The following is a 15,074-nucleotide window of genomic DNA, read 5'->3' as shown; positions in this document are numbered from 1 at the left end:
AGGGAATGTCACTGTTTATTGTTGCATTGTACTTCTCCAAGTGCTTAGGACAGTGCTCTGCACACACAGTAAGCGCTCAATAAATATGATTGAATGAACCCAGGAAAGGCACTATAAACACTGTTACCGATGATGGATCAACTCGTCTATTCCTCTGCCTCTGATCCAGGCCACAACGGAGGGGAGAACGTGTTTCCCGATGGTGGGGGAGGAAGAGTTGAGCCTCTCAATCAATCAATCAATCAGTGACATTTATTAAGCACTTACTATGTACAGAGACCGGCATAAGTGGATAGAACACGGGCCTCGTAGTCAGAACGTCATGGGTTCTAATTCTGGCTCCACCACTTCTCTGCTGTATGACTTTGGGCAAATGACGATGATGATGATGACGATGGCACTTGTTAAGCGCTGACTATGTGCCAAGCGCTATTCTAAGCGCTAGGAGGTTACAAGGTAATCAGATTGTCCCACAGGGGGCTCACAGTCTTCATCCTCATTTTATCATCATCATCAATCGTATTTATTGAGCCCTTACTATGTGCAGAGCACTATACTAAGCGCTTGGGAAGTACAAATTGGCAACATATAGAGACAGTCCCTACCCAACAGTGGGCTCAGCTGAGGGAACTGAGGCCCAGAGAAGTGAAGTGACTTGCCCAAAGTCACACAGCTGACAAGTGGCGGAGGCGGGATTAGAACCCATGACCTCTGACTCTCAAGCCCGGACTCTTTCCACTGAGCCGCGCTGCTTCGCAAATCACTTCTTGCAGAACAGCATCGTCCCACCGGTGGCTCTTTGCTGCCCTCTCCTGGCCAATCTCTCTAAATTTCCCTTCTAAGTTTTTGTCGCTTCTGCGGGCAACCTGCAAACCCGGGTCAATCAATCAATCAGTCGTATTTATTGAGCGCTTACTGTGTGCAGAGCACTGTACTAAGCGCTTGGGAAGTACAAGGGTGGTCCCCCCACCCCTCTGTCCCCAGCTGCATCAGGGGGAACCGAGACCCTCCCAGGGACCTCACGTTCATTCAATCGTATTTACTGAGCGCTTACTGTGTGCAGAGCACTGTACTAAGCGCTTGGGAAGTACAAGTTGGCAACATATACAGACGGTCCCTACCCAACAGCGGGGAAGTCCAGGTTGGTCAATAGTTAACTCCTTGTCTTTGGGTGGGAGAAGAAGCTGGGTGTCAGCTGTCCTGGGATCACCTGGAACTGGGATTCAAAGGTTTAGATCCAAAGCCTCCATCATCACACTTAAGTAAGTTGGGGTTTTTTTAATGGCATTTGTTAGTCACTTAGTGTGTGTACAGCACTACAGTAAAAGCTTGGGAAAGTACAACAATAAACAGTGACATTCCCTGCCCACAACAAGTTCACAGTCTAGGCGCCAGGGAGGGTGAAGACAGACATCAATACTAATAAATAAAATTACAGATATATGCATAAGTGACGTGGGGCTGGGTGGGGTGAGAGGGAAGAACAAAAGGAGCAAGTCAGAACGACACAGAAGGGAATGGGAGATGAGGAAAAGTGGGGCTTAGTCTGGGAATACTACTACTACTACTACTACTACTACTACTACTACTAATAATAATAATAACAATAATGGCATTTATTAAGCGCTTACTATGTGCACAGCACTGCTCTAAGTGCTGGGGAGGTTACAAGGTGATCAGGTTGTCCCACGTGGGGCTCACAGTCTTAATCCCCATTTTACAGATGAGGTAACTGAGGCACAGAGAAATTAAGTGACTTGCCCAAAGTCACACAGCTGACAATTGGCAGAGCCGGGATTCAAACCCATGACCTCTGACTCCAAGGCCCGTGCTCTTTCCACTGAGCCACACTGCTTCCCAAGAGCTTGGGAAGGAGGAGATGTGTGTAAACCAATGAGGTTGGACACAGTCCAGGTCCCACGTGGGGCTCACAGTCTTAATATCCATTTTACAGATGAGTGAACTGAGGCACAGAGAAATTAAATGACTTGCCCAAGGTCATAAAGCAGATATGGCAGAGTTGCCAGGTCCTTTAGATTTCCAGGCCCATGCTCTTTCCACTAGGCCATGCTGCTACTCAAGTTCCCCACCACCTAAAATAAATCAGGTTGCAGAATTGAAAAAACCCAGGCAGAGGCCTGAAAAGAAACCCAATAGAGGACCTAAAGAAAGTAGGCAGAGAGGTGAAAAGAAACCAGATGGGAAAACTAAAGAAGCTAGGCAGAGAAGTAAAAATGCTTCAAGTTGCAGATCTAAGAGAAATCAGGCATTGTAGAGAGAGGGAAGATCTCCTTGGCTCCCTCCTTTCTCTCAATTGGAGATCGAATTTCCCTGAAGCAAAGTGGTTTAGGAAAAAGAGCCCTGGCCTGGGAATCTAAGGAGTTAGATCCTAATCCTGGCTCTATCACTTTTTAATTGTATTTATTAAGTGTTTATTATGTGCCAGGCACTGTACTAAGAGCTGGGGTAGATATGAGCTAATCAGGTTGGACACGGTTCATGTCCCACTTGGGGCTCACAGTCATAATCCCCATTTTACAGATGAGTTAACTGAGGTACAGAGAAGTTAAGTGATTTGCCCAAGCTCACACAGCAGACAAGCGGCAGAGTCAGGATTAGAACCCAGCCCCTTCTGACTTCCATGCTCATGTTCCATCCACTAGGCCATGCTGCTTCTCACTTGCCTGCTGTGTGACTTGGGCAAGTCACTTAACTTCTGTGTGCCTCAGTTTCCTCATCTGTAAAATGGGAAATTAATACCGGTTCTCCCTCCCATTTAGACTGAGAGCCTCAGATGGGGCAGGATCTGTGTCCAACTTGACTATCCTGTATCTACCCCAGAGCTTAGTACATTGCTTGGACATAGTAAGCACTTAACAAATACCATCAATTATTTCACCTTGGGTCTCTGAGCCACGGAGTGGGAGGGAGAGGGGTAAGGTGGGGGCGGTCGTGGTCTTGCTTTAGGACCCGAAGGGCGTGGCCATACCGAAGATGCTGATCCAGCTTCAATTGGACCGAGTTTCCTGTCCGGCAGCTCCGAGCCCGAGGCTATGAGGCTGGCGTGAATGCACCCACGATCCCACGGCGACCCCAAAATTAGACTAGGTCGTCTGCTCGCCCCCTCTCCCCGCTGTCGGGGGAGACAGGGAATGGGGATTCCCCACCCTGACCAAGGAGGGGAGGAAACATTCCCACCCCCAAATCCCGAAATCCCCCATTCACCTGTGCCCTCCCCTTCTTCCCTCTTCCCAACTCTCCGCCCCTACCTTCACCCTCTAGCCCTCTCTCCCACCCCTTCGTCTTGGCCTTCACTGCCCTCCCGTCTAGAAAAGTCTCCCTATTCCTCCGTTCTCCCCCTTCTTCCTCCTCTCCTTTTCTTTGTCTGCTTGCTGCAGCTCACGGCCACCTTCTCCAGAATGTCTGTCTGGATTTATCTCCCCCTTCCTCCCCGTTCCCCCAAGAATCTCTCCAGCTCAACTCTTCCCTTCCCCCTCAGGTATACCCAAGGGCTAAGAGAATAATAATTATAATTATGGTATTTGTTCAACGCTTACTATGTGCCACGCACTCTACTGAACTCTGGAGAATGACCCAAGCCGAGTTGGGGTGATTCTGAGGAGGCCTCCTGGAGGAGGTAGGCTTTCATTAGAGTTTGGGAAGAAGGGGATGGAACCAGGTTTCTGTCATCATCATCATCATCAACATCACCATCAACGTTATTATGATTATCATAAGTGCTTAACAAATGCCACATAATAATAACAATTGTGGTATTTGTTAAATGCTTACTATGTGCCAAGCACTGTACTGAGCACTGGGGAAATAATAATAATAATAATAATAATAATAATAATAATAATTATGGCATTTATTAAGTGCTTACTATGTGCAAAGCAATGTCGTAAGGGCTGGGGGATACAAAGTGATCAGGTTGTCCCGTGGGGGGCACAGTCAATCCCCATTTTACAGATGAGGTAACTGAGGCACAGAGAAGTTGAGTGACTTGCCCAAAGTCACACAGCGACAGTTGGTGGAGCTGGGATTTGAACTCATGGCCGCTGACTCCAAAGCCCGGGCTCTTTCCAGTGAGCCACACTGCTTCTCTAATATGCAAGTTGTCAGGTTGGAGAAGAGGAGGAGGAAGGTGATTCCAAACTTGGGGGAAGAAATGTCTCCCGGGTATGAGGTCTGAGGGGAAGGAGCAGAGACTTGGGGTGAGGTTTGAGGGGGTGGGAAGGGTAGGTCTGGCTGAGGGCCAGTAGGAGGAGGTCAATTCATAGTTTTGATGGGATTCATGTGACTCATGGCTTGTGGCATATTCACTCAGAGTGCCCAGGGACTCACTGCTGGGAAAGACCTTAAAAGGTCACCTGAGCCAGCCTCCTGCTCCCTAGCCAGCCCTGCCTGGCCCACACAGGCTGGTTCTAGGTCTGACGATCGCCGGGGCTCCCCCAATGTCCATGCCAAGTGCCCATTTCCTGACGAGTTCCCAGCAGCCCCTGGGGTGACACTGTTTCTCTGTCAAGGGAAGAAGAGGCACCCTGCTTAGGTCAGCTTAATGACAATAATTATTTCAAAGACCGTCCAGAGCTCGGAGGCGGCAGGTACCAGGCTGAGAAGGGACAAACCGAGCTTCCAAGGAGCAAAGCTAACGGAAAGGGGGATGAAAGAGCCTCAAGGATTCATTATATCCATCTCTCTATGCCCCGGGCACTGAGTGCTTAATCTGTGGGTTATCCTGACCCCTTGGCTTAATAATAATAATAATAATGATACTTGTTAAGTGCTTTCTATGTGCCAAGCACTTTTCTAAGCACTGGGGCAGATACAAGTCAATCAGGTTGGACATAGTCCCTGTTCCACATGGGGCTCACAATCTTAGTCCTCATTTTACAAATGAAGTAAACTGAGGCCCAGAGAAGTGAAATGCCTTGCCCAAAGTCACTCAGCCGATGTGAGGTGGAGACAGGATTAGAATCCAGGTCCTTCTGACCCCCAGGCCCATACTCTAAGTGACTTGCCCAAAGTCACACAGCTGACAAGTGGTAGAGCTGAGATTTGAACCCATGACCTCTGACTCCAAAGCCTGGGCTCTTTCCATTGAGCCACGCTGGCCATACTGCTTCTTAGTGAATGCTCACTGTTCTTTCAAACAGTGCTCCCTAGAACTACTTTTTCTGCTTTCTCCCCACTCCTTCTCCTGCAGTTTTCCCAATGGGACAAAAATCCCACCTCAAAGCTCCATCCATGTCCCACCTCAAAGCTCCAACATCTTGAAAATTCAGAGTTTCCAACCAGGGGAGAGTTACGCTCCAGAGCAGATCAAAGAAGAGTGAGGAATCCAGAGAGGGCCTACTGATTCACCCACTTGGAGGCAGGTGCCTGGACAGGATGATGTCTCATGGTCCCTCTCAGCCCTGAAGGTTTCTGTCACTCTCCAGACTTTTCCAGGACACCATCACAACCTCAGAGATCCAGACACTCCCATCCTGAAACTCGGAACTTAGGGAAATCCCCAAGGAGAATCAGGGAAGACTTGGATGGTGTCAGTGGGCTGTGCATGGGAACACAGGAAGGTGGCCATCTGTTCTGTCTGAACAGGCCCGACTCCACACACCCACCTGCCATCTCCAAACCCAGACGCTTTAGACTCCTAGAGAACACCCTCAATAATAAAGAATAATGATCCTACCATTAAGCGCTTACTCTATGCCAAGGAGGAACAGCATGACCTTCTGGCTAGAGCATGGGCCTGGGACTCAGAAGGACCTGGGTTCTAATCCGGGCTCCACCACTTGTTTGCTGTGTGACCCTGGGCAAATCACTTCACTTTTCTGTGCCTCAGTTACTTCATCTGTAAACTGGGGATTGAGACTTTGTGCCCCACATGGGACAGGGACTTTGCCCAACCTGATTTGCTTGTGTTTACCCCAGCACTCAGTACAGTGCCTGGCACATAACAAGCACTTAAAAATACCATTAATAATAATAATAATAATAATAATATTTTAAAAACCTCCCTCTAGACTGTAAGGTCGTTGTGGGCAGGGAATGTGTCTGTTTATTGCTACATTGTACTCTCCCAATTGCTTGGTATAGTGTTCTGCATACAGTAAGTGCTCAATAAATACCATTGTTTCCACCGTGCTGCTCAGCCTCTATGGGTGACCATCTTAGTTATATAATAATACTAATGATGGTATTTGTTAAGTGCTTACTATGTGCCAAGCACTGTTCTAAGTACTGGGGGAGCTACAAGGTAATTAGGTTGTCCCACATGGGGCTCACAGTCTTAATCTCAGTCTTAATGCACAGTCTTGGGCAAGTGACTTGCCGAAGGTCACACAGCTGACAAGTGGCAGAGACGGGATTAGAACCCATGACCTCTGACTCCCAAGCCCAGGCTCTTTCCACTGAGCCATGCTGACCCAGAAACATTTGTGACAGCCTCCCCTCTTTGACTGAGCTCCTGGAAGGCAGGTCATGGGTGTCTTGCTGCTATGGGACTCTCCCAAGTGCTCAGTAAAGTACCTAGAGCCTAACAGGTGCCCGGCAAATATCACTGATCAATGGATTGGAACGTCTCGGTGTTTCCACCAAAGCAGAGACTCTCCATCAGTCAGTGGGAATCCAGGCCCCGAATCCCTGCAGAATTTCCTCTTTCACTCTGGACTGTAAGATCGTTGTGGGCAGGGAATGTGTCAATCAACTCTGTTATGTCGTACTCTCCCAAGGGCTTAGTACAGTGCTCTGTGCACAGTAAATTAAGGGATGATGGGTCTTGGCAAACCTCGTCTCTGGCTGCTCCCTGGCAGAGACCAGATTTGAAGAGCTGCACTGTGACCCCCGCCCGCCCCCCGGAGGGGGGAGGGGGGAGAAATGGGCAAAATGCAGAAATTCGAGCCCCTTTCAGCCACCAGAAAGGCCCACTCTGTTAAAGGCTAAAAGCACCAGGTCTGAAAATACCCTCAATCCTCTGGCCTGGAGGGGCTGGAAGGGAGAGGTCTGGGGACATCCGCAAGCCTCCTTGGAAGAGAGGCAGCATGACCTAATGGATAGCTCACCGGCCTGGGCGTCAGAAGGACCTTGGTTCTAATCGTGGCTCTGCCACTTGTCTGCTCTGTAACTTCGGGCACGTCACCTCACCTCTCCACGCCTCAGTTCTCTCATCTGTAAAATGGGAATTAAACATGGGCAGCGTCCAACGTGATTATCTTGTATCTACCCCGGCTCTTAGTCAAATGCATGGCTTAACAAAAACCATAAAAAAAATTGTTTTTCCCATCTGTTTCAGCATTTGCTGACTAAACAAAATACCTCCCCCGAGCCCCCGGAACCCCTCCAGGGTCCCAGGCTGCAGAGACTCCTGCCTCGCACCAAGAAGGGACGCAGCAGCCCGATCCCTCTTTGCCCCAGCGGACTCTCTGACAGCCACCGGTTCCCGAGTGTGCTGTACAGAGGACTAACCAACCGCAGCAAGAGGGATTGAGGTCAGACGGAACTCTCGGACAGTTGGAGAAGCGCTGGCTCCCAGAGGAGTTTTCTGGGAACGGGGAGGGGGGGAATCCAGGGAGACAAGATAGTCGGAGCGGGGGCGGGATGGTCTCTTTCAAAATCCTTCTGCCCCCCACCCCCGGTGCTGATTTGGGCCTGGAGGAGGAGAGGGGGTCGGCAGGAGCGGGGATCCCTCCACACACCCCACCCAACGTTTCTCCCCATCAGTGAGAGGGGGCCCGGCGTACCTCTTAGGGTGGTGGGGCAGATTAATTACTTAATGCATGTAAAAAAAGCTTTGAAGATGAAAAGTGCAACGCCCGGGGTTGCTAATAACATCTTCAAGCCCGGTTCCACCGCCGCCGAGTCTGTGCTGAGCTCACCGCGAAGCCGAGTGTTTAGGGTGGTACTGGCAAACACCCCAAGCCAATAAAGCGCGTAAAATGGCTTTTCTCTCCTTTTACACGGCCGAACCCCGCTGTCTCCCCGCAATAAAAAGGCCCCGCTGACCCGGCCTGGGCAAGACGATCAGCAGCTCCGACAGCTCCGTGCGCTCTTGTTCTCTCGCTCCCCGCAGCGCGTTCCGATTCAGCATCATGTCCTGCCGCTCCTACCGCATCAGCTCCGGCTGCGGGGTCTCCCGGACTTTCAGCTCCTGCTCGGCGGTGGCTCCCCGGGTCGGAGACCGCTGCTGCATCACCGCCGCTCCCTACCGCGGGGTATCCTGCTACCGGGGCCTGACCGGCTTCGGCAGCCGCAGCCTCAGCGCCGTGGGCCCCTGCGGCCCCCGCATCTCCGTGGGCGGCTACCGCCCCGGCTGCGGCCGCAGCTTCGGCTACCGTTCGGGCGGCGTGTGCGGGCCCAGCCCGCCCTGCATCACCAGCGTGTCGGTCAACGAGAGCCTGCTGACCCCGCTCAACCTGGAGATCGACCCTAACGCCCAGGGCGTGAAGCACGAGGAGAAGGAACAGATCAAGTTTCTCAACAGCAAGTTCGCCACCTTCATCGACAAGGTGAGGCCCGGGGGGTCTCCCCCAGACTCACTCTGACCACCGGACTCCCCCCTGTCTACCCGACTCCGCAGGATGGACCTACGAGCAACCCGCATCACCCAGGGCTTCTTGGAGACACTGCTTTCTTGAGGCGGTGTCCTGAACGCTGGGAGCTGGGAGGGATGGCAAGTGAGGTCCAGGAGGACCAAACCTGGCTTCCAAAAGGAACCAGGGTCTGCCCTGAGCCCCCAGATCTCTGGGGATGGGAGCACCTCACCCCCACCTCTCAATACCCCTTTCTAGTTCTGAACTCCCCATTGAGTCTAACCTAACACTTTTCTGCTCCAATCCAAGCCCGTTTCCTCTGGGTGAAGAGAATCAGTTTCTCCTGGGGCTTGGCAGCCCACGGAATTTGATGTGGTCTGTCTCCGTAACTCTATGCCTCTCCGACTCTGCGCCTCTATATCTCCGTCTCTATTCCTCTGTCTCTCCGTCTGTGTATGCACTGTGTATGTGTTTCAGTATTCATTCATTCAATCGTATTTATTGAGCACTTGCTGTGCGCAGAGAACTGTACTAAGCGCTTGTGGGTGTATCTGTGTGCCTCTTTTACTCTCGCTACCCATGTCTCTACTTCTTTTTGTCTCTAACCTCCTTTCGAAGTTTCTGTGTGTGTGTGTGTTTCTGTGTGTGTGTGTTTCTGTGTGTGTGTGTGTCTGTCTGTCTGTCTGTCTCTGTCCCTGCCTAAGCAGTCCCTCGATTTTCCACGCAATCCCATCTACTCTTTACGATACTGAATATCTGACTCTGTCTGTCCTTCTGGACTCTAGACTGTAAGCTTTTTGTGGATAGGGAATGTTTCTTTATTGTTCTATTGCAGTCTCCCTAGTGCTTAGAACAGTGCCCTGCACACTGTAAGCATTCAATAAATCTATTGACTGGCTGACTAACCCCAGAGGAGAGGAGTCCGGGGCGAGAGGTTGCAGGGGAGTGAACGGAGAAGGGATGAGTTTGGCATTGGCATCCTCCTGAACTCCCCGCGCATCTCTCCACCTCTTGCGCCTCAGGTGCGGTTCCTGGAGCAGCAAAATAAGCTGCTGGAAACCAAATGGCAGTTCTACCAGAACCAGCGATGCTGCCAGAGCAACATGGAACCTCTGTTTAATGGCTACATCGAGACACTGAAGCGCGAACTGGAGTGCGTGGAGGCGGATAGCGGCCGCCTCGTGTCCGAGTTAAACCACATGCAGGAGGTCCTGGAGGGCTACAAGAAGAAGTGAGTGGCCGTAGCCGTACCCCCTCTTTCCTCTCCCCTCATCATCGCAGTGATAACCAGGGCGCGAAGAGAAGGGGGTCCCCGCCTCGGGGAGCCCCCCGGCTGCTGGGGGGACAAGCAGACAACCAGACCCTTCCACCCGGATGGACAGACCCAGTAGGACAGGGGCGGAAGGGAGTCGAGGGAAAGGAAAGGTCCGCATGGGGGACAACGGGGGAGCGCTAGAGGACTTCCTGGAGAAGGAGGCCATACCCTACGATGGGTAGACAGGCAGGAGAGACCGGGCCCCTACGACCACTCTCTCACCCCACTCCTGTCCCCCACTAGGTACGAAGAAGAGGTGGCGCTGCGGGCCACGGCGGAGAACGAGTTCGTGGTGTTGAAGAAGGTGAGACAGTCGGGATGGGTTTGACCGTGGAGAAAGTGCCTAACGAGACGGAACTGAGATACTCCAACCCCGGAAGGCGGGTCCCAGACCTGGGAGGGGGTGCCCTGCTCTAGTGGTGGGGTGGGGGGGAGCGATTCTCGGATGTTACCCACAGACCTCTTCTTTTCCTCTATCTGTGTTGTTTTCCGGCCTTTATTGAGAAGCAGCTTGGCCTAATGGCAAGAGCAGGGGCTTGAGGGTTAGAAGGTCACAGGTTCCAATCCCGGCTCCACCACTTGTCTGCTGTGTAACCTTGGGCAAGTCGCTTCACTTCACTGGGCTTCAGCGACCTCATCTGTAAAATGGGGAATAAGACTGTGAGCCCCGCGTGGAGCGACCATTCATTCATTCATTCATTCATTCATTCCATCGTATTTATTGAGCGCTTACTGTGTGCAGAGCACTGTACTGAGAGCTTGGGAAGTACAAGTCGGCAACATATAGAGACGGTCCCTACCCAACAACTGGCTAGAAGGGGGAGACAGACAACAAAACATGTGGACATGTGGACAGATGTCAAGTCGTCAGAACAAAAACCTGATTATCTTGTATCTATCCCAGAGCTTAGAACAGTCCTTGGCACGTAGTAAATACCATAATTATGATTATTATTATTCCTTCCCGCTCCCTTTTCCCTTCAAAGGATGTGGACGCTGCCTACCTGCGCAAATCCGACCTCGAGGCCAATGTGGAAGTCCTCACGGAGGAGATCAATTTCTTGCGGGCGCTGTACGAGGAGGTAGGCGTGGGCAGAGCCGCCAGTGGGTGGAAATGAGGATTACGGGTGTGTGGGTCTCAGAGGGTGCCCGGGGACACGCATGGCAATATATGTGTTTGTGTCTGGACCAAAGGTTATGCTTGTTCCTTTCAAGCGTGTGCATGCATGGAAACATAGTAGCCGGTCTCGCTTATGTTTGATGTGGACATCTACGAGATATCTTTTAAGCCCTTCCATCTTTGTGTATGTGATGTGTGTGTATGTGATGTGTGGCGGTGCTCTGCACACAGTAAGCGCTCAATAAATACGATTGAATGAATGTTTAATTGTGGTGTTTATTAAGCGCTTACTATGTGCCAAACACTGTTCACAGCGCTGAGGTTGACCCAAGGTAATCAGGTTGGACGCAGTCCATGTCCCTCTTGGGTCTCACGATCTTAATCCCCGTTTTACAGATGAGGTAACTGAGGCACAAAGAAATTAAGTGGCTTGCCCAAGGTCACACAGTAAACGTTTGTGCTTCTGTATATGTGTGTGTTTCTGTCTTTCCTGGGTGTGTCTGGGTGTATACAGGCACAGGTGGTGTGTGTGTGTATGTGTGTGCGTGTGTGGCGGGGGAGGTGGGGGGTTAGACACGGGAATACGAATTGCTGTTTATGTGTGAATGGCAGCGTAGGCGTAATTGTTTGTGTGCCCAAGTGTATGTATTCGTTCGTGAGTGAGGGGGATGTTCCGAAAAGAGGGATCATAAAGCCAGAGGCCAAGGATCCAGGAGTTCTCAATCCCGGGAGTTCGTGACGAAAATCTGCAGAAACAGCAAAATACCTTCTGGGGTCCCGCGGCTCCGACCCCTCTCCTGGCCAACTTTCCGAACCTCCTGGGGAGGGGTCGCACTGGAGGGAGTAATTTAGGGTGGTGGACTCGGGAGCTGACGGTGTTTGCCCTGACCACCCCCAACCCTTCTCCTTCTTCCCGTAGGAGATCCGCCTACTGAACTCCCAGATCTCCGACACCTCCGTCATCGTCAAGATGGACAACAGCCGAGAGCTGAACATGGACTGCGTGGTGGCCGAGATCAAGGCCCAGTACGACGACATCGCCAGTCGCAGCCGGGCCGAGGCCGAGTCCTGGTATCGCAACAAGGTGAGTCCTGTCGGGGGTGGGGTGGGTGGGGGGCGGGATTCCCCTAACCCGATGTCCTGGGCTGAGGCAGGGAGGTGGGTACGGCCTGTCCTGTCTGGGATCAGCCCTGTCCTTCGCGGCGACTGAGAGCAGCGAAGCAGGAAGGTGGGGTGGCTTTTCCCCCCCCACAAATACCCCCGTTTTCTTCCGCTCCCGGGCGGCAGTGTGAAGAGATGAAGGCCACGGTGGTCCGTCACGGGGAAACCCTGCGCCGCACCAAGGAGGAGATCAATGAGCTGAACCGCATGATCCAGCGGCTGACCGCAGAGGTGGAGAACGCCAAGTGCCAGGTGAGTGAGTGGGGGAGACCGGAGGAGACCGTCTAGGTGAGTCAGGGGGGTCTCTAGCAGGAGTCACGCCCCCTCCCTCGCCACCAGGATCCTGGCTGAAGAGGAGGGCGAGAAACCCTGGAGCGGGAGGGTGGTGAGGGAGCAGGGAGACGTGACCTCTCCCCTCACCCCTCTTCCCGCCCCTCTCCCAGAACGCCAAGCTGGAGGCAGCCGTGGCAGAGGCAGAACAGCAGGGTGAAGTGGCCCTCAGCGATGCCAAGAGTAAGCTGGCTGGGCTGGAGGCCGCCCTGCTGAAGGCCAAGCAGGACATGGCCTGCCTGCTTAAGGAGTACCAAGAGGTCATGAACTCCAAGCTGGGGCTGGACATCGAGATTGCCACTTACAGGCGGCTGCTGGAGGGCGAGGAGAGCCGGTGAGGAGTGGGAAGGGGCAAGGAAGGTGTTCTGGGGTCTGGGGTCAGCACGAAGCGGGGCGGCACATCACGGCTTTCAGCTCCCCCGAAGCTTACTGGTAAGAGGGCGGGACCCAATAAAAGGGAATTAAGTTAGACCCAAGGAAGAATTCCGTCATGTCAGGGTGGAGGGGATGAATGTTCTAAACTGGTGTGGTCAGGGACTGTCTCTCTCTATTGCTTATTTGTATTTTCCAAGCGCTTAGTACAGTGCTCTGCACTCAGTAAGCTCTCGGTAAATACGATTGAAGGAATTGAATGAATGAATGAGTTTTGCAACGATCACTGGAGAAACTGGAGGGGAAAAAGAATCACGACCAGTGGATTCACTCCTGGATGTTGACACCCCAGAGACCCCAGTTCCCCATCCCCCCCGCCACCCTCCGAGGGCCTAAGAAGAACCTGCCTGCGGAGCCCCCCCCTCCCCCAGGGACCCGGGTTGCAGGGATTTCCCCTTACACACCTCCTCTGCCCCCGCGGGATCTCAGCAAATTCTGGTGGTTGGCTTTGCTAACCTCTCTCCCTCTTCCCTCGCAGGCTGTGTGAAGGCGTGGGAGCCGTGAACGTCTGTAAGTATTCTCTCCCGGCTAAAAAGTTGTTGCTACATTTTGGCAGTAATAACAATAATAATAATAATAATAATAATAATAATAATAATGGCATTTATTAAGCGCTTACTATGGGTCCAGTACTGTTCTAAGCGCTGAGCACAAAGCGGAGCGGGAGACACCACGGCAAACTCTCTGGATGATGCAGATCACCATTTCAATCTGTGGTCCGAACGGTGTGGAGGTGTCAGGAGGGAAGAAAAAAAAATGACTGTGTTTGAAATCTCGTCCCTTCCAAAGATAAATTCTAATCTGAGAGGCTGAAAAATCTGGACAGTTTGGCAGCCGACTTGTGTGGTATATGCACCACCACAAATTAAGGTCCTACCTGATGAACTTGTATCTACCCCAGCGCTTAGAACAGTGCTCGACACATAGGAAGCTCTTGAGCTTTACTATTATCATCATCATTACCCTCGGTATACACCCTCTGAATCAGTCTTCCAGATCCCACATCCGGATTTGTTTTGCTTTATGTTATTTGTTAAGCGCTTACTAAGTGTTAAGCACTGTTTTAAACTCTGGATTAGATACAAGATTTATCGGTTGGACCCCGTCCCTGTCCCACGTGGAGCTCACAGTCTAAGTAGGAAGGAGTAGGATTTAATCCCCATTTTTCAGATGAGGGAACTGAGGCTCGGAAAATTTAAGTGACTTGTCCAAGGTCACCCTGCAAGCAATTGGCAAAATTCGGGATAAGAACCCAGGTCCTCTGACACCCGGGCCCTATTGGAATTCTGCGCTCCGCGCGCCCCTCCCCCTCAAATAAGCGTTGAGTGAGATCTTTAGCGTTGAGTGAGCTCCTGTGATGTACAGTGCTATACTGGACAGCTACTAAATGCAGAATGCTATACTAGACGCTTTCTAAGGCTAGAACACTGTACTGGAGGCCTGCTAGGTGATTACTACCCTATGCCTACTAAGTGCAGAGCGCTGTCCCGAATGCCAACGAGCTTTAGAATCCTACCGGATGCCTACTAGGTGCCCAGCTCTGTACTGGACATCAATTAGATGCAGAGTGAAATCCCGGACACCTACTAAACGCCGAGGGCTGGGTGCTTGGGGGCGCGCATCAGAGCAAACGGCTCGGCTCCTGCCCACTCGACTGACGGTTCCGTGTTTCTTCCCCGCAGGCGTGAGCAGCTCCCGAGGTGGGGTCACCTGCGGGGGCTTCTCCTCCTCCACGACCCCCGGGCGACAGATCTCCACAGGCTCCTCCGTGTCCGGGGGCAGCTACACTGTCATGGCACCCGACTCCTGTGCCCCCTGTATTCCCCGCGGCTCGGGTTTCAGCTGCGGGAGCAGCCGGTCTGTGCGCTTCGCCTAGAGGGCCGGCGCCTCCCGCGCCCCCTCCCGCCGGGACCCGCTGAGCGAGGGTGAATCCGCGGCTGCCCCTTCCTCGAGAACCCCCCACCCCCAATCCCGTCCCCCAGAAACGCCCGTTCTTAACGCAAGCGTTGCCCCTTCGCCCGTTTCCAACGCAAGCATTCCTCGCCCCGTCGCCCGTTTCCCTTCGCCAGCGTTTTTACGCACGGAGAAGACGGGCGGCCGGACTTGGGGCATCGCGTGCAGGGGCGGCCCAACCACCCCCTTCCCCTCAAACCCTCTGACTCCCCTTCCTCCAGCGGTGACG

The 15,074-nt window shown here is 52.5% G+C and overlaps 1 protein-coding gene across 2 annotated transcripts; it reads left to right on the top strand.

The window, feature by feature from the left end:
• The first annotated feature begins 8,093 nt into the window (after window positions 1-8,093).
• Window positions 8,094-14,768, top strand: KRT85 (keratin 85). 2 transcript variants are annotated; one of them, XM_038752253.1, is made up of 9 exons: window positions 8,094-8,510; window positions 9,557-9,765; window positions 10,093-10,153; window positions 10,836-10,931; window positions 11,889-12,053; window positions 12,257-12,382; window positions 12,574-12,794; window positions 13,371-13,402; window positions 14,575-14,768. In XM_038752253.1, the coding sequence occupies exons 1-9, from the start codon at window positions 8,094-8,096 to the stop codon at window positions 14,766-14,768; spliced, it is 1,521 nt and encodes a 506-aa protein (XP_038608181.1). The 2 variants fall into 2 exon arrangements, with proteins under 2 accessions (XP_038608181.1, XP_038608182.1); XM_038752254.1 differs by having other exon boundaries at window positions 13,371-13,406; window positions 14,582-14,768.
• Window positions 14,769-15,074: the final 306 nt, after the last annotated feature.

Source organism: Tachyglossus aculeatus, chromosome 10 (assembly GCF_015852505.1).
Source record: "Tachyglossus aculeatus isolate mTacAcu1 chromosome 10, mTacAcu1.pri, whole genome shotgun sequence".
NCBI lineage: Eukaryota > Metazoa > Chordata > Mammalia > Monotremata > Tachyglossidae > Tachyglossus > Tachyglossus aculeatus.
The sequence above is the reverse complement of the archived record's forward strand: the minus strand, read 5'-3'. Positions and strand labels throughout refer to the sequence as shown.

Coding starts and splice junctions, on each gene's coding strand:
- KRT85 (XM_038752253.1), top strand. CDS start 8,094: ATGTCCTGCCGCTCCTACCGCATCAGCTCCGGCTGCGGGGTCTCCCGG. Junction 10,932..11,888: donor TGCGGGCGCTGTACGAGGAG/GTAGGCGTGGGC, acceptor TTCTTCCCGTAG/GAGATCCGCCTACTGAACTC. Junction 12,054..12,256: donor AGTCCTGGTATCGCAACAAG/GTGAGTCCTGTC, acceptor CCCGGGCGGCAG/TGTGAAGAGATGAAGGCCAC.